Source organism: Fundulus heteroclitus, chromosome 13 (genome assembly GCF_011125445.2).
Source record: "Fundulus heteroclitus isolate FHET01 chromosome 13, MU-UCD_Fhet_4.1, whole genome shotgun sequence".
In the NCBI taxonomy this organism is placed as follows: Eukaryota; Metazoa; Chordata; class Actinopteri; order Cyprinodontiformes; family Fundulidae; genus Fundulus; species Fundulus heteroclitus.
In genome coordinates this window covers 22,860,938-22,876,205 of record NC_046373.1, presented here as the reverse complement: position 1 = coordinate 22,876,205, position 15,268 = coordinate 22,860,938, and the positions used below count along the sequence as shown (strand labels likewise).

At 40.4% G+C, this 15,268-nt stretch overlaps 1 protein-coding gene across 3 annotated transcripts in view; it reads left to right on the top strand.

The window, feature by feature from the left end:
- The window catches only part of npr1a (natriuretic peptide receptor 1a), a 66,858-nt gene that overhangs the window by 3,957 nt on the left and 47,633 nt on the right, over window positions 1-15,268 (top strand). For 2 of the 3 annotated variants that reach the window (XM_036145394.1, XM_036145395.1), the window contains exon 2: window positions 4,530-5,274. In XM_036145394.1, the coding sequence (XP_036001287.1) occupies window positions 4,563-5,274 (712 nt within the window). In that variant the 5' untranslated portion in view covers window positions 4,530-4,562. Of the gene's footprint in view, window positions 1-4,529; window positions 5,275-9,353; window positions 9,377-15,268 lie in introns of those variants that run through there. The other variant, XM_036145396.1, reaches the window with a different exon arrangement.

The following is a 15,268-nucleotide window of genomic DNA, read 5'->3' as shown; positions in this document are numbered from 1 at the left end:
TGCAACTGTTTGAGTCTCTGCTGCTGTTTCGCAAGACTTATATAAGACTGAAGGTTTGCAGGAGAACAATGGCACACACACACACGCCGGAAAAAAACACACCTCCATTGCTTTGGTGTTGCTTCTGATAAAATAAAAAATAAAAATCAGACATCTATAATTAATTATTGCTTATCCCTTTAAGTTCTCCTACTCAACATTTTGGTTGTTTTATCTGTTCTGATTTTTTTTTTAGAGCATCTCGTTGTGTAAGGAAACTCTTTACAGTGATGCTTCTGGTGCATCGCCCCCTTTTAAAAACTTTCTGAATCATCACATGTCATGAAAAGCACCAGCAGCCTCGGTGAGTCACAGACGAAACTCTAAAAAAAAAAAACACTGAAGCAACAACAGTAAATGTTCTCCTCCTGTTTCCTTCAATATTCGGTCCCCCGGGGGTTGGGCTCGCATTTACGAGACATCTCTTTGCATCTTTTACTGCTTTTTATTTAAACATCTGAGCGGTTCACTGATTCACAGAGCGGCACATTAGATCTTCATCATCCTGCACATCTCAGTTCGTTGGAAAACGTTTACTCATTACTCAAACAGTAAACACGGTCGGACCTTCTGTTTAACCTTCAATTAGCTCCTAACAGCTCAGTTGGACACATTAGTTCCATATCTGTGGACCCTCAAACACACATGGGGCCCACATGGAGCTAATGGGTAACAGTTTATGGATCCCACATGGAAATGCTGGCTGAGGCCCCTTATGCCACACCAGTTTGTCACGAGGATCCATTATTTTTGAAATGCTGAACTCTTTCAGAAAACAGTTGACTCAGTTTCGATTTAGTCCGACATTTATCAGAAAAGTTAGCTTTCTTAATTCGGTCCACTGAGTAAGCCGTCTTTGATCAGGAGAAAAATAGGTTTTATCCAGCCAACTGTTTTTTTTTTTTTTTTTGTATTTCCAAAATAAAAGCGGATTTTTACTATTTTTGAAGGTAAAACTATTTTATTCATAAGAAAAAAGTGAACTCATCACTTTCCGTTGCCTGGTATAGGTTGCAATTCAGAATCAGAATCAGAAATACTATAATAATCCCAGAGGGAAATTACAGTTCTAGAATAACCGTCCATCACATACATCAAAAGTATTTCGGGGGAACGATTGACTGAGCCTTGCTGCTGAGGACCCCGCCCATAGAGCACTGCCTTTCACTCTGTGGAAAGATAGGAGCCACATTTGGGGAGGGAGAGGAAAAAAAATACATATTTCACACTTCATCCTATTCCAGGATACTACGCAGCCCCCTAGGGGACATGGGAATTTTTTTTTATTTTTTTGCGTTACCTCGCAATACTTTTGCGTTTCCTCGCAAAAAGTTTTTGCGAGGTAACGCAAAAAGAAAAAAAATGCGCCATGTCCCCTAGAGGGCTCCGTAGGATACAGTTTGAAATATCAAAAAAAAAAAAAAAAAACGCACGAGAAAAGCACATATGACAAGACAACATTTAAGCAGAAGGTTTACATTGGAGACCCTTTCCCCCCTTAACTCGCCGTACAGCCTGTTTAACACTAAAACAAGTCTATTTACTAATAACACAAGGAGCAGACAAACTTTAAGTGTAACTCACCCTATTTAAAAGCATCAACCCGCTCTCAGATAAATTTTAAAAATTCCACCAAAGTGGGCGGGAATAAGCGGGAAAGGGGAGTGTGTGTGTGTGTGTGTGTGGGGGGGGGGGGGGGGGGGGCCTCATGAATCTAATTTATTTAATTTCATCTCATTTTATGCTGCAGCTTTCTTTTTTTTTTTTTCAGTATCACCACACAGTTCCTTCAGCTATGATGCCACTACAATCATTAGCTGTATAAGCTAATTAAGAGAATATTATGAATAGAATGAAAATAATACCCACTCTTGTGGTCGAGCAGCTGTACTTGACCAGAGCTTTTCATAAGTTCACTGCAGGTAGATGACGAGGAGTTCAGGAAAAACGGATGGCCTGTGAAGGGGCCTTCAATTTAGCCCCGCCCCCGACAGCAAAAAACGGTGCCAGCTTGTAGTGACATGTAGCTGAAGGAGCTCTGCAGTGACAATAAAAACCCTCAAGTCGCGTCCTAAAATGAGAATATCATAATTTTTTTTACTTTCTAACAATGTTTGATTTTACAATGTTTGATTTTACAATGCCAAATCTATTTTCAATAGCATTGCAAGCTGTCACTGGTTTAGCTCCATATTTTCTGAAGAAAAAAAAAAGTCTGAAAAGTGAAACGGTGCTCAGTTACAGAGCCATAAGATAGAGCTGCAGGTTTTTTTTAAGACAGAGCTGCTTTTATACCCTGCTGCGGAAGAGCTGCTGACATGAGTTTCTCCAAATTGCATCCCAAAAGTTTTTGAACCAATAGCAATACATTGCAAAAAGGGAACTAAAGTAAGTAAAATTTTCTTGTAATGAGTGTATTTTTCATTGATTTGAGCAGCTAAAAAAGACTATTTGCCAATGGAAAAGGAAGAGTTTTGCACTTAAAATAAGAACATTTCATCTCCAGCATCTTATTTCAAGTGCAGGATATCTAATTATCTTATTTTAGGGGTAAAAATACTCATTCCACTAGCAAATAGTATTATTTAGCTGCTCAAATCATGGGAAAATGTACATATTTTAAGAGAATTGTACTCACTTTGAGTTCCCTTTTTTGCAGTGTATTTGAAATTCAATGTAAGACCAGCGTTTGACTCTAGGAGGACGCCACACTGACAATTTTGGACACAAAGCAGGATTTCAAGAAATATGCACTAATTTGTCAAACATAATAACCAGGATATGTAGAGAGCAGTATAAATCAACTGTGTTAACAGCTTATTGGCAAAAAAAAATTATTTGGGAGTGAGTTACCCTTTAAATTTAAAGGGTCTGACAAAACTATTCCGATCTCTTGAACTGTTTCATGTTTTGTCAATTTGCAGCCAAAGACTTCAATGTGTTTTACTGGGATTTTATGAGATAGCCCAAGACAAAGTAGTGCATATGTGTAATGTTGAAGGTAAATGATACATGGATTTACATTTATTTACAAGCCAAGATCTGAAAAGTTAGTTAATTTCTACTCAGCTCTCCTGAGTCAACACATTGTAAAACCAATTCTTTTGAGGTATGTCTCTGTCAGCTTTGCCCGTCTGCCGACGGGCATTGTTTGTTGCTCAAACGTGTCAGTGAACATCAAATCTGAGTTTGTTTGTTTTTTCACAAATCCCAACAGCATGACCGTGGTGATGGCATGTTCAGGGTGATGAGCAATGTTGTTTGATGTTTTGAATGAAGACGTTCTGCTGTATATTTGCGGTGTCCCCTAGATGGCTTAAGCAAGCTGCAAAAGAGACATTTTATGTTTTTCTTTCACCAATAGCCTTCTTCTGTCCACTTCTCCATAAAGAGAAGGTTAGTAAGGCACAAGACTGCCGAAAATCTCTTACCTGAGCTGTGCATCTCTGCAGCTCCTCCAGGGGTTTCATCAACATCTGGGTTCCTTGTGTAATTAATCTAACATTGTCAGGCCTGTCAGTTTAGGTGGATGGCTGCGTCTTGCTGGGTTTGCAGTTGTAGACGATGGATCAAACAGAGCTGAGTGAGATGTTCAAAGCTCGGGATATTGTTTTAAAACCCCACCTTGCTTCTCCACAACTGTCTCCCTGACCTGTCTGCTGTGTTCCTTAGTCTTCATGATGCTCTTTGTTTACTAACGTTCTCTAACAAACATCTGAGGCCTTCCCAGAACAGCAATATTTTTACTGCGCTTAGTTAAGGAACATTTACGAATTTAGGGGGTATCATTTATTTATTTATTTGAATAGGGACAAAGCACATTAATGAACATCAGTATAAAAACAAATGTAAATATGCCGGATTATAGCTACAAAGCTAATTTTCATCCGTAGTCCCTAGGCAGGCAAATACATAAGAAAGAACATATAATATACAATATAAGCATCACAAGGAAAATGTTAAAAGTTTAGTGGTCACATGACTGGTTTGTTTTCATCCATAGTTTGAGTTGAGCTCTAAAGCTGATCAGTGTAGGGCTAAATGCAAATGTAAACCACACCTTTTAGATCTATATGTATATTTTAAATTTTAAATACATTTTTGGCACTAATGGCATTTATTTGACAGTAACTGGGGTTGACATGTTGCAATGGTCCGCGGTCCGGGACTCAAACCCGGGACAATCACGTCGAGTCCCCTCAGATTTATATTTTAAAAAAGGTTAAAAACCAAGTCTGATTTTTCTTCCATTTGTCAATTATGCACTACTCTGTTAGTTTATCATATAAAATCCCACTAAAACCGTGTGTATCACTGTGTTTAATGACTGTGTTTAGTTTTTCTTTCTGCTGCTTATCTGAATTGCTGCTTTCTTTTATTAAATGGATCATTCATCAAGAACGGCAGAACAATTTAAGACTCTACTGTACACAGTGTTGTGTTTCTCCCCCTTTGGTTGTCTAATAGGTTGTCTAATCTGTTCCCTGCAGATTGTCTGTCAGGCTACCAAACTCCTCGCCGTCATGCCGTCCTGGCTCTGCCTCTTGCTCCTCCTCTGCGTTCCTCGCGTCCAGTCCGACGATGATTGCTCCTTCGCTTCCGACAGCACGACAGACGACCGTCAGAATGTCACTCTCGCAGCCATCTTGCCCATGACCAACTTGGATTATCCGTGGGCGTGGCCTCGCGTGGCGCCGGCCCTTCACCAGGCCATCTCGCGGGTGAACTGCGACCCCTGGCTGCTCCCCGGCCTGAAGCTGCAGCTGGTTCACGGCAACTCGGAGAACAGCGCTGGCTTCTGCTCCGATTCAATGGCCCCGCTGGTCGCCGTCGACCTGAAATTTGCCCACGATCCCTGGGCCTTCATCGGTCCCGGGTGCGACTACTCTTCCTCGCCTGTTGCCCGCTTCACTACCCACTGGGATGTGCCTATGGTGACGGCTGGGGCCAGTGCCATAGGCTTCAAATTCTACGGAGCAGTCACCAACACAGGCCCCACACATTTGAAGCTGGGGGAGTTTGGTTTGAAGATCCAAGAGACATTTAAATGGCATCGGCATGTCATGCTTCTCTACAATGACACCAAGGACAGCAACGACGACAGGCCGTACTACTTCGCTGTGGAGGGAGTCTACGACCTGCTGAAAAAGCAGAACATCTCCACCTATGATATCTCAGTGGGTGCGGGCATCACCTACAAGTTGGTTGCCCAAGAGATCCGAGACAACGGCAGAGGTCAGCGTCCTTTTTCCCTTTCTTCCTGCTTTATCTTTAGCGATCAGCCGGGGCATCTGAACTCTGACTCTCCAGCTGCTTTCAATGTTTGCTTGAGTCTTTGAAGTTCCTCTTCATTGCTTTACTTCAAGTCGTCCGCTCTTTCATTCATTGTTCATTCACTTGTTGTCTTGGTGATTGATCCATGGCCATGGCAATGCGTAGACTTGAACAGCTTTCCCCATAACTTTCCTGTCCACATTGTTTTCATTGACACTTATTTCTTTGATAGATCAGCTTCTATAAGTGGATTTTTTAAATGATTTTATGTCATAGAAATGGCAGATTTTTCTGGTACAGTACTGCAAAAAGGAAATAAGTGAAATATTCAACACTAATAACTCCCATTTTGGTAAACTTGGAGTCAAAATCACTTAAAAAAACATAAACAACCAAGTGCAGGAGAAATTTAGACCAAGTTTAGAAAATACAACATTTTTGTAAGCTTTCAGTTTTCCTTCTTCAAGTAAGGTCAGTGCTATGCACTTTAAAATTGTACACAACCAAGTGCAGGCAGAATTTAGAACAGGGGGTGTATACTAAGAACATGGTTAAGTGATAAACCAGGTTTAGTTAAACTACAGGAAGTGGTAAACCTGCTAATAGATACACCTGCAGGTTATCATTTAGTTAAGAAAATTATGACTCTCTGCTATTAGATGCTTTACCTATACCACAAGGTTAATTTTACCTGCTTTACCACCGAACCAGCTTCTTATCCTGTTGGTGGTGATGAACAAGCCCAGGCAAGTCCCCACTTTGTCGCAGTCAATCACTATGTGGGGTCAAAACACCTGTGTGCGTGAGTCTCTCTTTTTGTAACGAGTAACTAAACCAAACATTAAAAATGTATTGGAGTAAAAGTATGCAATTAAGTTCAGAAATATAGTGAAGTAAAAGTAAAAGTAATCAAAAAATTTTATACTCGAGAAAAGTATAAAGTACTCCAAAATATACTTAAGTACAGTAGTGAAGTATTTTTACTTCGTTACTATACAACACTGCATTTCAGTCTATATATCAGCCTACAGCAAGTTCTTTGATGCACCAGGGCTGATTTTGTTAACACTTAAATGATTGTCTCTAGTGTTAAGGTAAAAAAAAAAGCTGCCCAAGCAAACCTTTTATGTGAAAAAGTATTTATCCCACCTTTAGAAAATCATACAGTAACTGTGATGAACCTTTTTTTATTTTCATGTTTTTGAAAGGTGAGCTCTTTTTCATTAGCCATGCCGAATCAATATATAACAGAAACTGTCTCACTACATCATGTAGACTATAAGCTATCAAAAAGCAACACATCATGTCCCGATCTGAAGAGATTTTAAGAACAGACAAGAAAAAAAAGTCCCTGATAGCCATGGAAAGCCTGGAACACATTTTTTTTTATTAGAAATCTAAAATCTAATTTTTAAGGCTTTTGGGACTCAAGTGAACCATGGTGTCTAATAATGGAGAAATCATGGTTCAGTTTTGAGCCTTCCCAGAATATGATGGTCTACAATAACTACTCCAAGAGCAGCAGGGGGAGTCGGTGGCCTTGTGGTGGGGAGGCTGCAAGGTTCTGGGTTCAAATCCCACAGACTTCCTCTCTGGCTCTCAGGATGCTCCCCAGGCACCCCACAGTGGGAACATGTAAAACTAACAGCATTTCACACCAAGGGCCAAACATGGGGGTGGTATTGTGATGATCGGGGGCTTCTTTTTGCTTCAGAAACTTCATGACTTGCTTTTATTGATGGAAATGTTAATTTAGCTCTACACCGGAAAATCATAAAATAACACCAGAGGGGCTTGGAGCAGGGCAAGGTGGACTAGTCCACTAGTGACAAATTGTTGCACTGTGAAGAAAATCCCTCCACGCTGATTTAAAAGAGTCATAGCCGGTTGATGGCAGCCTTTTCATATAGAGCCAGGTTGGATTTGATAGCTGTTTTCACTTAAAAGTATAGTGAATTATCTTTTTTAGGCTTTGATTTCCGTAGGGTATCACCCTTATATGGGACACCTTGATTGTCCCACATGCCAATCATTGTAATGCATTCATGTAACGACAATGTGCGTGAACGCTCCCTGCTAGTTACCTCTTGCTTCGCAGGTGCACTTATGTATCCAGTTAGCTTAGCGGTTAGCTTAGCAGTTAGCTTTGGTGTTAGCCATTCATTGTAGCTCCACTGCTCTCACCATATACTTTGAACATGGCTGAGATTTGCTAGAAGCTAACCGCGTTCAAGTTTATGAGAAGAAGAGGAAGGCCTCAGTAGAAAGAAATAAGACCAGAGGGAATTTGGGAGATTTTATTTTTCACGCGATCCCCCACAGAAGCGGAAGAGCAGATAAGACTGTCTTGTTCATGAGCAGTTATTCAAAAAGGGACATGGATGTTTCTTAGCATAGACATTATATAGGTAGACGCCCCAGGAATGGCGCTGCCTATTTGAGCTGACGTTTCAGCGCAGCCGCCATCTTGGATGGGTCTCTCACGTGACCCCAGTGCATTTATTTGTACTGAGGAGGCTGTTTGCCCAGATAAAGTAAATCATAACTCCCTGAATGTTTACCCAGTTTTCACACGGTTGGTTTGTTACAAACCTCAGAGATGTGGTTGTGACACAGGTTGCTGTTACACATAAAAATACATGTTTTAATGCTGAAATACTTTGTTTTATGCTCTAAACAAAGATAAATGTATTACATATTTCAATCAAGTTGGGTTGTTCATTCAAATTTATTTCATTCTCTCACATCTACAATCCTGCACACATGCATACACAGGCCTGAAAAAGGGTTCTTTAAAATTTCCCGGTCATTCCAGTGTTATACACTACCCTGCCTGCTGGAAAAGAACTGTTTTGCACAGCTTCTTTCAATTGTTTGTGCTCTTTAACTCCAGGGTACTTAATTTGGCAACCTGATTCAGCCTTAGTTTGTGAAATACGGCGATAACAAATAAATAAGCATGAAAATATGGCCCGTCGGTTGGGTTTCTGCAATGTTCTCACCAAGTAAAAACACACCTTCAGAACCAATCTCAGCCCAAAATGGCAATCTGCACCGCGTGATCTACTTTCAGTAGTTCTCGTCGGCTATTGCAACCATAAGCTGCAGAAAATACAGACAAAGTTGATCCCTCTGCGTTTACTCCTGTCAGCTACTATGCCAGCCTAGAGTAGGAGAGACCCATCCAATATGGCGTCGACGCAGGATGTACTTTAGCAAATATTGAGGTGTCTGCGTATAAAATCTTTATGATTTCTTAACTACATTTCCAGAAAAATCTTCCGCTCTACGTTTTAATAAATTAAATAAAAAAAAATTAAATTTTACTTTATTTATCTTCAGCTGATATTTAGATAAACGGAAAGTTTATCTGCTCAGAATTTCTCAAAGTTTTTTTTCTGCCTTTCTTTCGTGATTAGCCATCTGTCAGGTTTGCACGAACCTTCGAGGTCCAACACTTCAACTGCTTCAACTTCCCTGTTTTGGTTCTGTTTCACTCCCACATGCTCCTTCCCCTTTGTTTCCGCCTGCCGTACTTTCCTCGACCTCCCTTGTTTTAGATCTCCCTCCCTCCCTAGATGTCGTTAAATGAAGGTTAATTATTGCTTGATTTTTCTCAGAACTGGTTAATGACTGACTTCAGTTTTATATCTTTGTCTCCATTTGGGTTCACATGTTTTTTCTTTTGTTGTTGTTGTTTTTTTGTCTTTCTTTTTTTTCACCCTGCATTTATTGGCAGCGATTTCTGTTCAGGGCCCCGGGAGTGACGACATTCCTGCATTGTAAGGACATTCCTGCTTGGTCAGGACAGTAACACCAGACCTTTTTGTGAGGTTTCAGCTCAGAAGCAGAATCAGTCGAGTGTATTCTGCTGGTGGGCACTACACCCCCACCCCCGTCCCCCAGGTGGGAAGAATGATGTGAGTGCATTTGCTGTGCACACCTGTCAGTAATCAGGAACAAAGTGTGGAGGAAATAGAATCGTTCCCCCTAATCCTCTAATGTTTATTTAATGTGAAACATGCCGCTGCCGTCATGGAGTGAAGTAACTGCTCAACATAAGGTATCGTGTATAACCACACGCTTTGCGTATAGATGCTTATTCCTCCATGAAATCTGATATGATGTAAATTCCTGCTAAGATTGGTTAAATCTGAACTGATACACTGGCGTTACCCTTATATTCCCTTTGATTGTCTTTACCAAAAGCGGACATTTGAACAGCAAATGCTATTCATGTACTGGGAATTATTTGATTACTATCCAAATATTCCTGGATCCACAGCTCAGAGTGGAGAAACTGTGCACAGGACAGCTAAACGTGCACATCGCAAATCTGGCTTTTATGAAGGAATGGCGAGAGGAAAGCACTCGTTGAAAGACGTAAAGTCATAAAAAGGTCCGATGCTCAGTTTGTCACAAGCAGTGAATGTCGGACACCCAGCAAACGCTCATGTTGCACTGAGAAATTGAACTTTTCCACTCCAGTATGCACATTGCTGTTTTTCATAAAACCAACACTGCACAGTGCTCTAAATGTGTCCTCCCCAGTGGTGAAATATGGTGGCAGCATCAGGCTGTTACTTCCAACTGCACCGTGGAAGAGTTAAAGGGAAGATGGATGGAGTTAAAAAACAGGCCAATCCAGGAAGAAAACATGTTAGAGGCTGCAAGAGTTGAGACTGGAGCAGAGAGTCACCTTCCGGCAGGACAACGACCGTAAGCCTACAGCAAGAGCTACGTTTGGTTAGGTCAAAGTCCAGATTTAAAGAAAGCTGGGGATGTGTGGAAACACTTGAAAATTTCTGTTTGGTTTGCAAAGAAAAACAAAAATAATTCCACTTCCACTCAATTATGTGCTACCTTCTGTTAAACATCCCAACGAAAGCATAAGTAAGTAAGGAAATCTTATTTATATATCACATTTCACAGATAAAAATCACAAACATAACATATTAGGCTCATGAAAAATCATGTTCTCCACTGTTGCTTTAGCAAAGTTATGCCTTTGCTAAACCCTACTGCTTCCACCACTATGTCTGCATTGCTACTTTATCAGTCAGTCAATCAATAAATTTAAAGATATGAATATGATTCAAAAAAATGCTTCTGGCTGATGGCCGCAGTTCCCCAACTTTGTAATATTTCCTAAAAGAAACAAACTGGACCGCTTGAAGTTTGTATTGTTTTTTTTTGGCAGGTTTTGTGTTAAACACAGCAGCCCTGTTCTGAACATGTGGAGATGTTTAGGAAACACTTTGGTCCATTACCTTACCACCTTGTGAACGTGTTAGCAGTGTAGCTCTATCTATCTATCTATCTATCTATCTATCTATCTATCTATCTATCTATCTATCTATCTATCTATCTATCTATCTATCTATCTATCTAGATAGATAGATAGATAGATAGATAGATAGATAGATAGATAAAATTGCTTGTGAAATTGAACCAATCATAGTTAATTCATGATTTTAACAATGGGAGTAATTATATTTTTACATAGGGCCAGGGTGGTTTTTATTGGCCTGGTCAGCCAGAAATGGCGTAAACACAGCATATCAGTCTGGAAAGCCGCTGGTAGAGCCCGATTTTCAAAGGCGGGACTAACAGGGTGGAACCAATCAAAGAACTACGGACGTGATGCAAACTAACCAAGCAACATACTCTGTTTTAGTTCTTAGAGAAGCCACTTGTTGAGTTCATTGAAACATTGCTCCGTTCTTGCTGCCATCTTGACTGTTATGGTTACAGAACAGTTATGGGTAAAGAGCGACACATCGTAAACTCCCACCTCCCACGCTGTGATTAGTCCGGTAAGTTTTAGACCAGAGAGTCTAACGGTGCGTTCAGTCCAGCGCCTCAGCTTGGACGGTTGTGCAAAGCATGAGAAAAGTGCGGACAGACTGGTCTGATGTGCGTTGGGAGGAGCTCCCCTGTTCTTTTCCTCCAATGCAGGGAAATATTTAGCATATTAAAAGTTTTGATATCTTGACCAAGATCCAAATTTTCTTGCTCATCCTCTTCCAGGCCATCTCCTACTGCAGGGGTGTCAAACTTATTTATATATGGGGCCACTTTGGCATCATGAAGTTATTAAAAGGGCCGGTTGCATGTGTAGAGATGATACTTTTCATTGCATAATTTCATTCCAGTTCACATAGTAGTATACAAAATGCACAGTAACATAAAAGTAGCACCCTTAGGCCCAGTTTATACAGTTTATCTGCAAAAAAAGTTGATATTGGGTTGAGTTACACTTACTGGAGGCACAGTTTTAGCCACTTTATACACTTTAAAAGGATATATGCCTTTTTTTCTGGCTCTCGAGGGCCGGATAATTTACCTTGACGGGCCGGATTTGGCCCACTACAGAGACAGTAGGACACAGGTGTCAAACCTGTGTCCTACTGTCTCTGTAGTGATAACTCAACTGATCGTAGATAATAGTAAAGGGTAAAAACAGCGCGATGAGTTTGTTCTCCATCGTCAACTTCCCGGCTTTTCAATGGTCCTTCTGTCCCGTTGGAAAATCTGCCGCTCCGTCACCGGTGTCTCTCTGATTAGTTGACGTTCCTCGTCCAGCTGCAACAGTTCAGATTTTCCAACTCGAGCGTCTGCCTCTTTGGACGCTCAGAGGCTTGTAAGCCCAAAACACGAAGCTCCCAACGGTTCAAACACGGTGCAGAACCTCTCTACGCTCCACCATAGACTTTGCTCGTAAACCAGGTGCCCAGATACTCAAAACGTGTTCAGTGTGAATCCAGCATGAGCTTTCCCAGACTGATAAGCTGTGTATTGAAAACGCATAGCATAAGTCAGTCTGCCTCGTCAGGCTTTATAGGTTTTCATCTCTAAAGGGATTAAACCAGCATTTGAAAGCTGTTTTTGAGTTACTCGGGTCATGTTTTCCTATTAATCTTGAACATCAAAGTTTGCCACAAAAAAAAGCCAAAATAGTACAAATCTGTATGGGGGCAAATACAATTTTTTTTTTTTTTTTTACTGTACTGTAAATGTATGTGAAAGGTCAAATCCAACGTTGTCACTGTAGTATTAACTCCAGTGGGGGTTCTAGACCAAATTTAGCAGGGGGGCCAGGGTGGGGCCAGTGTTTTTTCACAGGGGCACAAAACAAAAGATTGGGGGGGGACTTATCAGGTCAACATTTCATCATTTAATATATTAAGTAAGCCAAAGAGCCAATTGTGGCTCTGGAACTGCAGGTTGCAGACCCCTGATCTTTTCTCAATACAGCAGGAGCTTAACGTGAAACAGCTTAATTTTTAATTATTGATATTTTTTTATATTTATTTTGTTATGTTTATTATTGGGTAAAAACATAAACGAAAAAAATACAACTGATCCAAATGACCAGTCAGTCACGGTATCTTTGTCAGCATTTATCATCCTAAGAAATTTAATATCATGTTTTTAGTACAGGGGCCAGGAACAGCTCTACAGGGGCACAGGCCCCTGTTGGCCCCTGTACTAGAACCGCCCCTGATTAACTCTCTGAACTGTTGTTGAGCTAAATGTGCTCTATGTTTATGTCACAGCTTTTATTTCTGCTTACTTGGACCTGAATACGTGCCTTACACAGAAACCTGAACTAATATTTTTTTATCAGTTAACAAACTTTAGTCACCCCCAACTAAATCACCCACTTTTTCACTATAGATTTGACGTGTGTGCATATTATACGAATCTTTTCATGGCTGTCCTGTGCAGATGTTTTAGAAGTGTTGGTGACCTTTTTTAAGATTAGACACAGGCAGGACTGAAGCACACTGGGTGCAGCTCAACGTTTGTCATGACATCATCACAGGCTTTGCTAACGGCTCCTGCTGTCCTCTAACCGACACCAGCTGCTGCCCCCGGCAGTGTTGGACGTCCTAAAAGTAATTACCCCTCGCCGTGTCTCTGTGTGCTCGGCTGATATAATTCATGCTGCGGGGATGCAAATCCGTTTACACAGCCACATTATGGGGAAGTGTCTTCAGTTCCACATATCGTATATCAAAACGCGTGACAGTGAAGACATTTATGGTTTGCTTGGAGAAAGGGTTATGTTTTTCAGAAACAGGTAAAAGTCAGATTAATGTCCTCTGAAGTCATGGAAACAGAGCAAATGTGCATGTGTGTCACAGCAAAACGTTTCTCTCTTCTTTTTTTTTTTTCTTTCTTCAAGTTTTATTAAAAACAGTTCTCCAAAGACAAACATCACGGATGTTTCTGGGTTTCACATGTGAAACTCGCTGTCCGCAATAATTGACTCTACCTCGGGGGACCGAGTGTGGCGGGCTGGGGAGGGCAATTTTTCTTTCTTTCTAGGACTTTGAGTGACACTGGGGAGGCTGGTATTTTCAGTCTGCTCCAGATTTAAGCAGAATGTGGTGTAACAGGACTGGCCCGAATGTTTGGGGTAGAGTGCGGGAAGGATGTTTTCACTTCTTCTCATGCAACATTAATATTTGGTTATCTGGTGGGAAAAAAATACTGTACAGTCGTGTCCCAATGTTTTGAACCTTTCCACATCTCTTTATGTTTTTCTGTCAAGAACACTGTTTTCCTTGTAGTCCTTTTAAAGTGGCCTTGAACAGCCGTTCCTCGTTATTTCTAAATGTTTTCTTTTAAATCCATTTGCTTTTTACTCATTTTCCCTTCCAGTACTTTCCCTATCACAGCAAAAAGTCTTTTTGTCACCGCTTGTAAATATGCGTAAAAAGTTAAATCATTGTTTATTGCAACAACATAATCTCACACTGAAACTTTAGAAATTCCCACTTTAATTTGGTATATTTAGTCAATTAATAAAAATTAAAAAAAGATCACTATTGACTTAAACAATTCCTATAGGGTAAATCTAACCGATTATCTTCCAACTTTATTTTTGTGTCTAGGAACTTTTAATCCGTAATCAAATTTTCTTCTTTTTGCATACTATAGATGTGATGTTACCCGCAAGCCCATTAGTCTTAGTATCTGTAAAATGGGCAAGACGGGAGAACATGCATTAACTGAGGCAGATGAGTGTTAATGTTTATAAGCCACAATATGCCTAAAAGACTACTCGCCTAAGGTTGCCATATTTAAAGTCAGAACAATATTAAAAACTTTTAAAACTGCTGGAGCTTTTACCAGTAAGGCTGGATGAGAACCCAAGCTGAAGCTTATGTCCCTGTTTACTGTCTGGCCATCTAAGACGAGTAAGTAAAGTTTATTTGTTAAATGCGTTCTACAGACAACTATCACAAAGCACTGCACAGAAAACCAATAGAATAACTTAAAATTAAGTGCAGATAAAGAGGATGAAATAAGTAAGGGATAAGGCCCAACAACGTATCAATTATCAGAAATTAATGGATGACCCGCCAATGCAAAGCGGATGACGGTTTCTTTCATGAAGTCCATTATTTCTGATAATGGACTTCATGAAAGAAACCGTCATCCGCTTTGCATTGGCGGGTCATCCATTAATTTCTGATAATGGACGCCTCGAAGGGCATTATCCCGCTTATGCCATGGTCACTTACGAAAGAAAGAAATATTAAATCAATTGTTATTACTTTAATATTTTTGTTCACCGTTAAAATCATAAGAATTTCACAAAAGGCGGCTGAGAGAACCATTTAATATCCCTCGTTGTGACGCATTGCCAAGGTTGCCAACATTAACTGTATTGCCGTTAGCAGCTATCATTTGAGCCAACGCAATAATTAATCATTTAGAACAATCAGGACATTTGACCAGAACTTTTTTTTATTGGTGTCCTATAACACTTTTTAACGGATACCCAGCAGCCTATCAGAATCGAGTATTTACCCATACCATGGTATAACACAAAATAAATCACACAATGAAAATAAATATTCAACAGAATCCCTGTGTAAGCAAGGAGTTATTTAACTGCTGCGTGTAAACTGGCGCATTGATGTGATCCCATCATGAATAG